Below are 14,793 nucleotides of genomic sequence, written 5' to 3'. Positions count from 1 at the left end.
GGCCCAGAATTCATGCAGAAAGCGAATGTGGTTAGCCCATGTTTTGGATTCAAGTGCAGGGGAGGCAGGGGACAGCAGGAAGATCCTGGGCTCAGCTTACCGTACCGTGCAAGCTCCTGGCTTACTAGTGAGATTCTGTGGCAGGAAGCAAGGCAAGGTTTCTGAAGAGTGACACGTGGGGTTGTCCTCTGACCTCTAAGTGCACAAGCATACACATACACACATGCACACTTGTGTGCACCCTGGATTACTGTTCCCATAGGGCACAGCCTCCAGGGGATGGGCTAGAGCTAGTCAAACATCAGGAGAGTGCTGATTTAAGTACTTTCCTTCACACCTCTCCCATGGCTTTGTTACAATGTAATTCTTATACCATCCAGCTCAGCTGTCTTCAAAGCATGTACAATGTCACACTCAGGATAACCAGAGTCATACAGCTACCAACGTGACCCTGTAGAGTGTTTTTTCCTCCTAGGGAACTGTTCCTTAGTTAGCCACACCATCCCTCACCCACCATCCAAGCCTCACTTTCCAGCCTCACTTCCCAGCCTGCCCTAGGCATCCACAGGAGGGACTCATGGGGTGTGGCCCTCTGTGTCAGCTTTTGCAGAGTCATGCTGTGAAGGCCAACATGCTGTGGCAGATACTGTAGGTTTGGGGGACGACCATGACCTTGAAGGGCAGCAAGGGGCCTGTCCAGACAAACATCCCAGAGGCTTCTTCAAAGAAGCGTTTACAGATTATTTATTCACTTTTATCATTATTAAAGGTGGCATACACATTTAATCCCATCACTTGGGAGGCAGAGGCAGGCAGATTTTTGTGAATTCAAGGCCAACTTGGTCTACATAGTGAGTTCCAGGTCTGTCGAGGTGACCCTTTCTCTCTCTCTCTCTCTCTCTCTCTCTCTCTCTCTCTCTCTCTCAAAACAAACAAACAAAACAAAACACAAAATATTTATTTTTATTTATGTGTTTGTGTTTGGGTGTGAGTATATGAGTATATGAGTGCAGTACTCATAGAGGCCAGAAGAGGGCACCAGATCCCCTAGAGCTGGAATTACAAGCAGTTGCAAGCTTCCCTACATGGGTTGGGACTTCTACAAGGGTAGTTAATACTCACTCTTGATCACCAAGCTACCACTCCATGCCCAGAGGCCTTTTATTATAGGCTGTTACATACCTGCCAGGTGTCACCAGGAGGAAGGGCCGCAGTGACCGTGACCTATTTAAGAGGATCTAGATGTGTGCTCCTGGCAAAGGAGCAGGGCTCTTCCAAGTCCCGAGTGAGTGGGACAGGATGAAAGAATGACTTTCAGGAGTGGGGGCTGTAGGACAGTTGGTAGAGCTCTTGCCTAGCAAGCACAAAGCCTTGGGTTTGACCCCCAGCACCACATAAACTGGGCACGGCAACTCAAGCCTGGAATCCAAGCATTTGGAATGTGAAGGCAGGAGGATTAGAAATTCAAGATTACCTTTGGCTTAGTTGAGCTCGAGACCATCTTAGGTTACATAAGACCCCTGCTTGGAAAAATACAAACAACTCAGATGAGGAGGGGGCCACTCTAAGTTTGAGAAAGAGGGTGTGGCAGCAGAGTCAGGGCTTGAAGGGTAAAGGGCAGGCCAAGAGTGTAGGAGATGAAGCTGGGGCGCCTATTGAATCATCAGCGGATGGTGGCGGCTGCCCTGCCTCTCCACACCGCAGCCTGCTGAGAGGACACTATGGAACACCTCATAATCTGGGAGCTGCCAGAACCTCAGAATGATCCGGTGCGGCTAGCATGGGAGGCATAACCTGGTCACTGGGAGGGGAGGGGTGCCCTCAGCCTGTTCCATGGACCACATACAAGAGTGTGTCCACAGGCTGACAGCGCCAGGAAGCCGCATGGCCCTGACATTTACGCAGCCATGGGCTGAAGACAGAAAGCTGGGATTCCCAATGAGGTTCTTCCCCTCCTACCCTGGCCATATGCAACTTCCCTCTCCCCATTTGAAAAGTGGGGGTGATGAGCCCTGAGTGCTAGATCAGTGCTTCTCAGCATTTTTAATGCTGCGACCCTTTCCTCGTGTTGTGGCGACTCTCCTAACCATAAAATTATTTTTGTTGCTACTTCATAACCAAAACCATATTTTGCTACTGCTGTGGATCGTAATGTAAATACCTAACTTGAAGGATATCTGATTTTTGGCTCCTGTGAAAGGATTGTTTGATCCCTAAAGGAGTCATGACCCACAGGTTGAGAACCACTGGACTAGATGGTTGTAAGAAGCGAATGGGGAGCCGGGCAGTGGTGACGCACGCCTTTAATCCTAGCACTTGGGAGGCAGAGGCAGGCGGATTTCTGAGTTCAAGGCCAGCCTGGTCTACACAGTGAGTTCCAGAACAGCCAAGGCTACACAGAGAAACCCTGTCTCAAAAAACCAAAAAAACAAAACAAAACAAAAAAGAAGAGAATGGGATCGGGCATGGAAGGAACTACAGGAAGAAGACGGCATTGGAGATGCTCTGGGTACCAGGCAGGGCAGAGCCTCCAGCCGAGGAGAACTTTAGATCTAGAGAGGTGTAGAGATTAAGAAAGAGCCCAATCTTGGGTATACAAAATAGCATAGAATGGTCCATTGTCAAGACAGAACTGTCTGTCAGCTTTAATTACCGCCAAGTGTGCTTAACAGTCTACATACAGACCCGACAAAGTTCATGTACTGAAAAGCTTTAAAATAAGCAGAGTGTGAAAAAGTCGGGGTAAATCCATGCAGGGTCTCTGTTGAGAAAAGACAAACATGGCCCAATCGGATGGCTCAGCAGGTAAGTGATGTGCTTGCTGCCGAGCCTGATGAGCTGAGCACGGTCCCGGAACTCACATGGAAGGAGAAGGGTCCCACGGCTGCCTTCTGTGCTGGCTGGGTTTGTGTCGGCTTGACACAAGCTATAGCCATCGGAGAGGGAATCTCAGTTGAGAAAATGCGCCCCCCCCCATACGATCAGGCTGCAGGCAAGTCTGGAGAGCATTTTCTTAATTAGTGATTGATGGGAGAGGGCCCAGCCCATTGTAAGTGGTACCATCTGGGGCTGGTGGTCCTCAAGTTCTATAAGAAAGCAGGCTGAGCAAGTCATGAGGAGGGAGCAAGCCGGTAAGCAGCACCCCTCCATGGCCTCTGCATCAGCTCCTGCCTCCAGGTTCCTGCCCTGTTTGATTGAGTTCCTATCCTGACTTCCTTGATGGACTCTGATGTGAAAATGTAAACCAAACAAACCCTTTCCTCCCCTACTTGCTTTTGGTCATAGTGTTTCATTATAGTAATAGTAACCCTGACTAAGATACCATTAGACTGCCACCCTACCCCAACCCCTGCAATAAATAAATGCTAACAAGGAAAGAGGGGGTGGGGGAGGAAGGAAGGAATAGATGTGTAAGATTTTGTCCACCCTGATCCCACCTCCCATCCCCCACTCTACCCCCACCCCTGTACTCAGCTAACAGGGAAAAGGAAGAAGGGTGCAGCCCTCTGGGTTGTATGGCTGTTCTCAGTGCTCCAGGCTAATCCACCACAATTTAGGTTGGCACCCAACCTTGTAAGATCATACGAGAAACTTTCTGGCTTTCCCTACTGTGAGTCTCGGTTGCTCATTCCTATGTGAGAGTCCCCGTCCCTCACATAGGCTAAAGCTGCCTGCCTTGGACAGACTCCTCATCCCTTAGGGATTGTGGGTGCTCGCTCTCTATAGTGAGGGGATGTCTGTGGCTGATAATGATGACATCCTGGAAGTCATGGAAGGGCTTTCTTCAGACCCAGAAGGTAGGAGTCACTGATCAGGTGCCAAGAGGGTGACAGGTGCCCTCCAGACACCTGTGTTGTCCCAGTAGGTGTGCAGTGTTAGGCAGGAAAGCTGGCCCTCTCTCCTGCCACCTCCCTCTGTCTTCTTGATCTTATTTCCCAGTTCTAGGAGAGTGAGTCTGGACTCCCAGCCACAGCTAGCTGCTCTGCTTATCCGTTGCATGTAGGTGCTTCAGGACCCCACATGCAGCTTGTTTGCCCCTACACAGATAAAGCCCTTATTACCTCTGCTGCTGGGGGAGACAGTGTGCACTCCAGCTAGGTCTTACCTCAGCTCTCTTTCCCCAATAGGCAGAGCTTGGCAAGCCCAGGGAAAGAAGCTGTAGCCTGCCTGGCATCAACTTTAATTATGGACTCTACATCCGAGGGCTGGATGGAGGGGTTCCTGAAGGTGAGTGGGTGTCTGTGAGAGCAGGGGTCCCCGAAGGTGAATGGGTGTCCATGAGAGCAGGGGATTTGAGAGATGGATTGGGGGCTCCCACCTTTTCCCACTCTCAGTCAGCTTCAATAAAGTTGCATGGCAGGGGCTGGGGGAAAATAAGAGGGAAAGATAATATCCTGGATCAAATGTGGTATCCATGGTAGGCCATAGTCAAATGGCACAGGGGAACCAGCAAAGATACCCCTCAGATAGGACTGTCCTCATTCTTTATCATGAAGCAAGCACTGAACAGTCTCAGAGCCAACACTGGAGGTCCGATGGAAGTCAAAGCCAAATGGTTTGGTTCTTGTGATAAAGTATTCTGACTGCAAAGCTGGGTGCAGTGGTATATACCTTTAATCCTAGCACTGCAAAGGCTAAGGCAGAGAGGCAGAGAGAAGCAGAGGCAGGCAGAGAGAGGCAGAGAGAGGCAGAGAGAGGCAGAGGCAGGCAGAGGCAGAGGAGGCAGAGGAGGCAGTGGAATCGGAAGCAGAAGCATTGGAGCAGGCAGATCTCTGAGTTCGAGGCCAGCCTGGTCTACAAAATGAGTTCCAGGACAGCCAGGGCTACAGAGAGGAACCCTGTCTTGAGGGAAAATAAGTCTGACAACAAACAATTTAGAGGAGAAGAGAGCTTACTTAGCCTACAATCCCAGGTGGCTGCAGGGGAGTCACAGAGGCAGATGTGTAAAGCAGCTGAATCAATCTCTCTCTCTCTCTCTCTCTCTCTCTCTCTCTCTCTCTCTCCATCTCTCTCTCTCTCCTCTCTCTCTCTCTCTCTCTCTCTCTCTCTCTCTCTCTCTCTCTATTCTATCTCTATCTCTATCTCTATCTCTATCTCTATCACATCCTCTGTCAAGAGCAGAGAATGAATGTGTGCCTGCTCACTTGCTGGCCTGTGCTCAGCTTGATTTCTCCACTCTCACACAGTCCCAGACCCCTGTCTAAGAACAGTGCCACCCACATAGACTTGGTCCTTCCACATCCATTAATTTAATTAAGACAACCCCCCACAGGCTAACCCTATGTAGACAATCCTTCCTTGAAACTAAGTTGACAGTGAAAGCTGACCATCACAGGTCTCTTGTGGGATCTCTGGGAGACCTATCCCTCCCTTCAGGTGGCTTACTTGCTAGGGCCAGGCATTGCTGTCCCCTGCAGGGGTGTGATGGGAGCCCTGAACCCCCTTTAGAAGTTCCAGGTACCTTCTTTCCACTGACACCCACCCTTCGGTTGTCTCCTTGCCCACAGCCATTGGGCACTGGAATGTGTTTAAGCAGCAACCTACCTGCCCCCACGAGCTGACCCGGAACTATATTGCCATGAACCGAGGGGCTGTCAAAGCTGGCCTGGTGACTGCCCGAGAAAACATGCTCTATCGCGAACTGAATGACATCCGAATCAATGACCAGGAAGACCGGCGACAGAAGGAGCCACCTCCTATCCCTCCCAACATGACCTTTGGGATCCGTTCACGGTAAGGACTGGAGAACCAGCTCCAACCTCCCCAGAGGCTGTCGAGAAGCTGGGCCAGGAGCAGAGCACTGGGGTAACTGGTGTAGTGGGAAACAGGAAGAGGTTGAAGACTGGCCAGGGATTTTCTGGTTCTGTAAGCATTTGTAAAGATGGGAGTCTGCACTCAGGAGGTCAAGGTCATTGCTCAAGTGAGGTAGCAGGCTCCTGTAATCCCAGTATTTTGTAGGCAGGGACAGGATAGAAATTCACCATCATTCTTGCCCACATTGCCCATGTTACAAGATTGAGGCCAGCCTGGGCTACATAAGACCTGGTCTTAAAGAAAAAGATAACAAACAAAAAAAAATGCCAACTGGGGCTGGAGAGATGGTGCAGTGGTTAAGAGCACCGACTGCTCTTCCAAAAGTCTTGAGTTCAAATCCCAGCAACCACATGGTGGCTCACAACCATCTGTAATGAGATCTGACGCCCTCTTCTGGTGCATCTGAAGACAGCTATAGTGTACTTAGATATAATAATAAATAAATCTTTTTTTTTTAATGCCAACTGGGGCTGGAGATGGCTCAGACAACTAAGAGCCAAAAGCACCAGGAATTGAGTCTGAACCATGACTCTCGAGGGCCTTGCCTCAGTTCTCAGACCTGTACAATGGGATCAAAGCTCTGACTGCTGGCTGCCTCCCCTTGCTAAGAGGTCTCAAGACTTAACTTTGTTGAAGACCTTATTACAGGAGCTAGACACAGCAGCCCTCAGTGCGTGTGAGCTGTGTGTTTGCTTAAGGTGACACGATTTAGATTGTAGACCCAAGAGAGAGGAGATGGGGGTGAAAAAGACGACTCAGAAGTGCTTAGGAGCCTGTGTTCATTTTGCAAAAGACCCGAGTTCAGTTCCCAGGACTTACATGGGGGCTCACACCATGGGTAACTCCAGTTCTAGGAGATCTGATGCCATTTCTGGTCTCTGTGGGCACTGCACACACACGGTGCACATACATGCATGCAGGCAAACACACACAGAAAATAAACATAAGCCTTCTTGGTTTGACTTTTCCATGGTAAACTGTATCGCTAGTGTTTGACTTATGAAATGAAAAATCTTCTGACCACCGGATAAATGTAGAAAATCTAACCTGCACCCCAAAAGCATGGGTTACTCTGAGAGGGGAGCTCTCTGGCCCCATGTTCACTGTAGCAAGAACATGACCAGTTTGGGGCACAATCACTCACTTCAGACCAAGGGAACCCACCTATCCCTCGGCACAGGCCTGCTGGCTGCTCACTGGGCTTCCGGGACTGACCCCTCCCTAGTTCTATGGACTCAAGCTGGTCTCATCTTTCCCTACCAGCAGCCCATGTGCATGATGGGTACCTATTTCACCCTGATTCCAGGGTGGGCCATAAGATAAGCTTGGCCATTCGGGCACTCTGACTCCCCAGCAGTTGGCTATGCCACTCCCTCCTTGTTGTTTGGTTCTTCTTGGTTGGTGATAATCCTTTTTCCTCACAGATAAACTCATGTCATGTAACACCTATCACTTTAACCAGTGTGAGAAGGCACACTCCTGTCACCATTAGCCAATACCATTGTTTTTATAAATGTTCACTTTCCCAATATGAAACTCACCCCCCCCACACACACAAAGCTCACCCCACACACACAAAGTTCACCCACCCACACACAAAGCTCACGCCCCCACCACACACACACACACACACACACACACACAAACACACACACACACACAAAGCTCACCAGATCCTTCCTGGCAGGGAAGCTCCTGTTTAGACCTCAGATGCCATCTGATGATATTCTTGGTCTTTGGGTTGGTGGAAGCAGGGTTCTGTGTGTATCTTACAAAAGAATGTTAGCTCAGATACCGGGGGGTGGGGGGCAATGAAACGCTGTCAAGGATTCTTAGGATAGTCCAGGATAACCTGGCCCTGGGCCTGCAGCATTCTTTCTGCAATCACTGATGGTCTAGTCTGTCAACCAGCCTTTTAGAATGTTTAACACAGGTACAGCTTTTTCTGAGAACTTCAGTTCTTTCTAGGAAAAATGTTCTCATTCTTCAGAGACCAGTCCAGCAGGCCCTTTTCACTAGCTTACCTATCTCCCACTAGAAATGCACTTTTGTCCACACAACCCTTAAAACCTGGGACATGGCCGGGCAGCGGTGGCGCACGCCTTTAGTCCCAGCACTCGGGAGGCAGAGGCAGGCAGATTTCTGAGTTCGAGGCCAGCCTGGTCTACAGAGTGAGTTCCAGGACAGCCAGGGCTACACAGAGAAACCCTGTCTCGAAACAAAACAAAACAAAACAAAAACCTGGGACATGGTAGCAACGTGGTAGTGACATGGGAGTGTCCTGGTAGTGATGTGGTAGCAACATGGTAGTAATGTGGTAGTGGTGACATACACCGGAAAGTTGCTTCTGTGTTCCACTGGTCACCTGTGTTCTTGGATTGCCACAGCCCAGTTTGGCAAAGGTGCCCTCGCCTTGTCCCTGCAGATTGTAGACATGATAGTCCATCCTGGAGTCCTCAGACATTTTGGTATCAGAGGAAGAGTCTAGGTCAGAAGTCAGCCTCAGGTACCATTTCTGTCTCTGTCCCAAGTCCCCAAAGGAGAGAGCACTGGACAGGATGCCTGCCAGCTTGGTTCAGCCCGGCTCAGTGAGCCACCTGCTGTGTGACCTTGAGAGCTATCTTTCTCTTCTTCCTATATTTCCTACTTTATGGCCTACTATATGGCCTTCTAGCATGCGATCTCTGTGTTTTGAGTTTTGACGGTCTCTTTCAGTTGGGAATTCTTCTCCTATGTAATGGAGGTAGACCCCATGCCAGAAACCTGGCTTTCTCTCTCCCCATCTTTCTACAAACCTTCATGTCAATTTAATTTTCTTGTCATTAGAACCTTCACTGGAGGCTAGCAGGGGCCCTGCCATCCCATGGAGGCCAGGAAGGGTCAACTGACCTTCCCAAATTCATACAAGTCAGAGCTTGGCCCAGATTCTTAACCTGGTAGACTTCTCTTCTGAAACATTTAATACTAGAACGTGCATCAGCATGCACTTGATAGAGAGCTCTTATTGAAAATAGGAAAAGTAGAAAGATCAGAGAGGTGATGAGAGTGCCCCAAGTCACACAGCATGGCTGTGAGCTGACAGAGTGGGGGGGGGGGGCTCCTTATCTGATACTCGTCCTTAGAGCCCCTCCTCTTTCTAATGTCAGTATGGTGCACACACCCTGAACCTCTGGTCCCTGGGGGGCTTCAGCTTCCCATCCTTCGAGTCAGCTAGGCTCAAAAAGGGCATGCATTACCATCAGCTCTCAATATAAAAATCTTAAATTGCTGTAAAATGGAGTGGCCCCAATTCCAGGGTAAGGACGTGATGAAGTGCCGGTCGCATCTCCCGTGATGGTAAGGGAGCTTTGCATATGCAAATTGAATGGATTTTAAAATGGTATTTAATGACAATTTCGTGGTCGACATTAACATTAATTGCACAGAAATGAAAATGTGGCATTAGGTTGCTGTTAGCTGTGCGTATCGGGCCATAAAGCTCCATCTTTATCAGTGAGGCCCTTCCCATGTGACAGGGCCACTCCACAAATTGCAGGCAGAGGGCTTTTACGGATCAGAAATATCCCCCAGCTGGCCTGATCAGCATCAATTTCCCTTTATTTCTTTGTAAATGGAGGTTAAATGGCTTTGGGAAGGGCTTGGCGCTGCCCGGACTCCAAAGTAAACCCCTCTGCCTTCTGCCTTAAATGCCTGGGAACCGTTAAAACCCACCGCCCCGCCCTGTAATGGGGCCCAGGCCTATTCCCCGGTGGTCACAGTTAACAAGCCTCCACTGTATTTATTTCTTTACTTTAAAAGCATGTTGAAAACCAAATCAGATTACACTCGACTGCCCAAGAATTGTTAGAGTGATTTAGTTCAATAAATAAATAATGAAGTAAATGGTCACCACCCACATACCTCTACAGGCGTGTTAAATATAAAGTCTCACGCAACCTAGAGGCACACAAGTCACGTGGGCTGAACCACGGCAAGCAGCAGAATTCCTGGAGAGTGCAAAGACTGAATGCTGGCTGCCCCCCTTTACATGTCCCCCCACGGGTGCACCCCTCTTTGCCAGACATCCCACTAGCTTAGGCTCATGCACCTGACTTTGGATTCCCTCAGTCACTTTTTTGGTGGTGAGGTTTCTACTTCTAAGCAGGAGAGGTGCCTTGTGAGGCAGACACAAGCCTTGGAGCCCAGAAGCAGAGCTCTGAGGGGGTATCTGGAAGACAGGGCCATATGACTCACGGTCACGAGTAGAAGAAGGACAGGAGACAGACAGAGAGCAGGCCACATGACCCATGGTCGTGAGCAGAGGTGGAACAGGGGACAAGACAGAGAGGTTCCCTTGTTCTGTGTAATAATTTTTAAGAAGGAGAGAGGGCTAGGGAGATGGCTCAGTGGGCAGAGTATTTGTTATGCAAGAGTAAAGACCTGGATTTGGATCCCCGGATCCCATGTAAAACTGAACCAACACCTGTACCCGAAGCACTCCCACCGAGCCATGGGAAGCGGAGGTGGGAGGGTGCTGAGGCACTCTGGGCATGAGGTAGAAGGTGATGCCCAACACCTCAGGTCTTCAGATAGGTACCCACCTCTCTCCCCCCGCCACCCCCCCAGACACACACAGACACAGACACACAGACACACACACACATACACACACACACACACACACACACACAGACACACACAGACACACACACACACACACACACACACACACACACAGATTTTTAAAAGTCTGAATGGGTTTGAATGGGTTGCTCCATTCAAAAGAAAGAGGGAGGGGCTGCATATAGAGCCTGGACTCCCTGTGCTTCTAGACAAATCAGAAGCCTGGACAGCGGTGTCGCCATCCACTGGCTGTGCTTCGTGCAGAATCCATGTTCTCCGTGAACCTATCCTCGCAAGACTGGCCTTTCGGGTCTGTCTGTGTGTCCTGGTATCAGAGTGTACATCTACTGCTGGAGGCCAACAGGCGCCTTATAATTTTTTGAGACAACACTGCATGTGCCCCAGGCTGGCCTAGAACTTGCTATGGAGCCAAGGATGACATCACAGCTGTTCTATCATGTCTATTCCTAATCTCTTAGATCACTATGGTCCTGTCTGGGCTTTTCCTGGATCAATGATGCCCTGACCACTTGGACATCCAAGCCGTTTCGCATGCACACAGCTAGCCCCTGCCTTTCTCTTCTGCAGCAGGGTCAGCCTGATGTAGGCCTGAGAGGGAGGATCAAGCCTTATTTCAGGGAGGAATGTGAGGAGGGTTTGTATAGGGTGTGGCCTCAGCTGGGAAGATGTCATCTCTGCCGTCAGACAGCTGTGAAACATTGGGATCCCCCAGCTTTGCCTCACTCTCTCGTGCGAGCATTACAGTCAGGGGGGGAGTTGTCCAGCCTCATCACCAGTACAGAAAGCCACAACACAGATCTCAGCGCATGCTGTAACCTGAGGCCTATACAGAGACATGTCTGGAGGCCAGAAATGGAGCTATTAAAGGCGAGCTTAATTATTGATGCATTTTAACAAGGGCTTCTGGGGGAGGGGGGTGCCCATGCCCTTGCATATCTTAATTGTTCATGCTGCTAATTGGTCCTGTGTTCTCACTAACAGCAAGTCAGAGATATGTAGCCAGGGATTAGCCAGAGCAGGGAGCTGGTGAAGTCCAGGCAGCTGAGGTTCTCCCAGCACCATGCCTGAGAGCCTATGCCACACTCAGCAACAGTCACCAGTGGGTGTCCACCCCTCATCGAGCAAAGGGTGCCCCGATCACAGGCCAGATGAGCTCTTCGTACACCTGTCTGTCACTGTCACTCTTCCTTGTTGGAAACCCTCGTCTGCATCCTCATGAAATGACAGGACAGTTCCAGTGTTTGTGTGTCTGTCTGTCTGTCTTTGTGTATCTGTCTGTCTGTCTATGTTTGTGTGTGTGTGTCTATCTGTTTGTCTGTGTTTGTGTGTGTTGTGTGTGTGTGTCTGTCTGTATGTATGTGTCTGTGTGTGTGTATGTGAGTATGTATGTCAGTGTCTGTGTGTGTCTTTGTGTGAGTTTATTTGTATGTGTGTGTGCATGCACGAATGGGCGTGTGTGTGCATGCATGAATGTGCGCGAGTGTGCGGGCCCCTTTAGAACCTTTATATTTTCATGTTTTCAGAGAGAAGACAGAGGGTCAGAATAGCCAACTAACTTGCCTGGGGCTTCTCTGCAGTGGAGTTTGAATTGGTGTAGCCTGAACCGGGTGACAGGGACAGAAGCACTAGCAGATGGTGACATGGCTTGGGATGATACTGGAGTTTTCCCTGGAGTCAGGACAGCAGGTTGGATTTCTTCAAAGTTCTTAGAACTTCATCTGAACATGAAGGAACTCAGTGAGGTTCCTCGCCCCCATTCCAGGATCACATATCACCTGCGAATCAGCTTAGGAGGGGGAGAAGGTTTGGGGGAGCTGAGAGTTGCAGAGGTCCCTGGTCCATAGGCAGGTGACACGGATGCTCTGTGCTGTGTAGGGTTAGCTCATTGTGCTGAGAGGAGCATGGGAAGTGATACTCCTCAGGATGGCCGGGAGGGAGGGAGGGAGGGAGGGACGGAGGGACGGAGGGAGGGAGTGAGAACACGAGGCTCCAAGGCCTTTCCATTCCCTTTCAGGGGCATAATTCTGTGTGACCAAAAGACCAAAGACAAAGGCTCCCCACCTTCCAGTTCCATCATGGGCTAGGGGCCACGCCACTGCGTGCCGTTTCCTTTCCCTTCCTCTTGTTCCTCTCCTTTGTGAGTTACTGCCAACAGACTCAGACTCTGGGAGGGGACATCCTGAGGCTTCTCCATACAGCCACACCAGGCTTTTGTACATCTCTGTTTCTCCAGGTCTAACTCTAGGCTCTTAACTGAAGAGAGGCCCTCAGTAAAGATGGCAGAGTGGCCACACTGAGATCCAAGTATCGGCCCCGTAGCAATGCTCTCTTCTCAGAGGTCTCGCTCATCCCATTAGTTTGATCTGGGCAGGCAGGTCAGGGAGCTGAAAACTTTGGGATGGAGGGGAAATGACAGCAGGGACTACTTGCTACCTCTGGCTTTCTGCTGGTGCTGTGCTTCCTGTCCTCAGCCATCAGCAGCCGGAGGAGACAAGAGCGCAGAATGGAAGAGGACGCTTCATCGGCAGTTAAATGAATGCTGCTGGCCTGACAGGCCGCGGGAATCTCTCTGCCAAGCTGATTTATTTATCAAGTTTACAGTGGACCCATCAATCACACTGTCTTATTTTGTTTCTGCTGAAGCCAATACCAAAATCCAAGCCAGACACCCAAAGTCCCAGAAGGGCTCAGCTGCAGTCAGCAGGGCCCTAAGGCTTGACGAGGGTCCTGGCTGACCACAAGGGGGAGCCAGGAGATCTGGGGAAGACGCAAGCAGGAGCTAGCTATGCGGAGCGTGCAGTTGTGGGTTGCATCCAGCAAGCCTCACACACACAGTAAACTGCACCTCAACTGCAGGCCAGTTTTCCCTTCTGGCTGCTCAGGCCTCAGAAGACGAAGTCAATGTCAGCGTCATCAAGCACTGCCATTGTTAGGCTGGGGAGCCCTGGCCTATTGTGACATTTGGGGTTCCATCCCCAACACAAGAATGTCATCAGAGCCTTAGTGTCTGCCTGACACACTTTGGTTTTGGCTAAGTTTTATTGGAAAGAAAACACTGTCTAGGTTTGTTTCAGGCTTCCTGACAGTGACTGAAAGCAGAATCTACCCAAGACTCGGAGAAGGCAGGTACTGTTCACTGCTCTCGGGCTCCACCATGGCCTCTCTGCTGATGTGCTAGTGTGCGAGTGGCTAGCATGGTGCTGCCTCATGCACTAACTCCATCTCTTGGCTGTGTTGATAGGTAGAAATGAAGAAAACAAGGCTGATGATCTGCCTGCTGCTCAGTCATACCTGGAGCATCAAGTTAAAAACAATGCCCGGCCGAGCTGGGATCCTGGTTCAGTTGGTAGCTTGCCTGACATCTACAGAACCCCGAGATGGGTAATCCCTAACACTGGGGGAAAGCAGGCATGGTGGTGATACTGAGATGTCCAAGATCATCATCAGCTACGTAAGGAGTTCAAAGCCAGCCTGGGCTACATGAGACCCTGTCTCCCAGAAAAAGGAAGGAAGGAAGGAAGGAAGGAAGGAAGGAAGGAAGGAAGGAAGAAAGAAAAGAAAAGAAAAGAAAAGAAAGAGTGAGAAAGAGAGAGGGGACATGGAGAAAGGGAAGGGAGAGAAAGAGGAGGAGGAGGAAGAAGAGGAGAAGGAATAGGAAAAGGAGGAAGAGGAAGAGGAGAGACTATGTGTGCATTTAGGAGAAGGTCCCCTAGCTGGACAGTAGCCAGCGCAGAGCTGCCAGGACAGCGTGTGGGACAGAGAGAAAGTGACAAGGATGGGATCCTCACGCTGATTGGGAAGAGGTGCGAAGGAGACACCACATCTGGCCTCAACTGAACTCCCTGAAGCCATGACAAAGACAATGGAGGGGATTCAGAGACCCCCCACAAGGGTCACTGAGTCTGGAGGCCACACTCCTGGATGATATTTGCATTGTCTTCCCTCCATGACCCCTGGGTGCTGCAGTGAGCAGCCGACACACTATCTCATTAACTGCCCATCAGTCTAAAGAATGGGAACCAACTTCTCTGCTCTATCACTGGAGAAACGGAGCCTCTGGGTGCAGAGCCAGTTAGTTGGGGGTAGTGCCAGGGTTAAACCAAGCCTCCCTCCGTGGCAACTGTCTGTACACACAGGCTTTTCCAGCAGGCAGAGCAAGACCCTAGGAGAAAATGTTGCTCCTCTCCTGAACTGTTATTTTGGTGACAATTGTGGCTTGGTGCAGTTGTCTGATCCCAGAAGTGCTTGGAACAACATCTTACCAGTTCTCAGCACGACCCCGATGCTCGCTCTGAGGTCCCAGCTTTCCCAGGAGCAAAGTGACTGATACTCTAGGCAGCTCCTGTAAGTGAGCAC

At 50.2% G+C, this 14,793-nt stretch overlaps 1 protein-coding gene across 1 annotated transcript in view; it reads left to right on the top strand.

The window, feature by feature from the left end:
- Cfap77 (cilia and flagella associated protein 77) overlaps positions 1–14,793 on the top strand; it is a 99,586-nt gene that overhangs the window by 65,038 nt on the left and 19,755 nt on the right. Inside the window, exons 2-3 of the mRNA NM_001166705.1 lie at positions 4,128–4,227; positions 5,508–5,733. Coding sequence (NP_001160177.1) covers positions 4,128–4,227; positions 5,508–5,733 — 326 coding nt within the window. The remainder of the gene's footprint in view (positions 1–4,127; positions 4,228–5,507; positions 5,734–14,793) is intronic.

This window comes from Mus musculus, chromosome 2 (assembly GCF_000001635.26).
Source record: "Mus musculus strain C57BL/6J chromosome 2, GRCm38.p6 C57BL/6J".
Lineage (NCBI taxonomy): Eukaryota > Metazoa > Chordata > Mammalia > Rodentia > Muridae > Mus > Mus musculus.
Note: the sequence above shows the minus strand (reverse complement) of the source record. Positions and strands in the feature narration are given on the sequence as shown.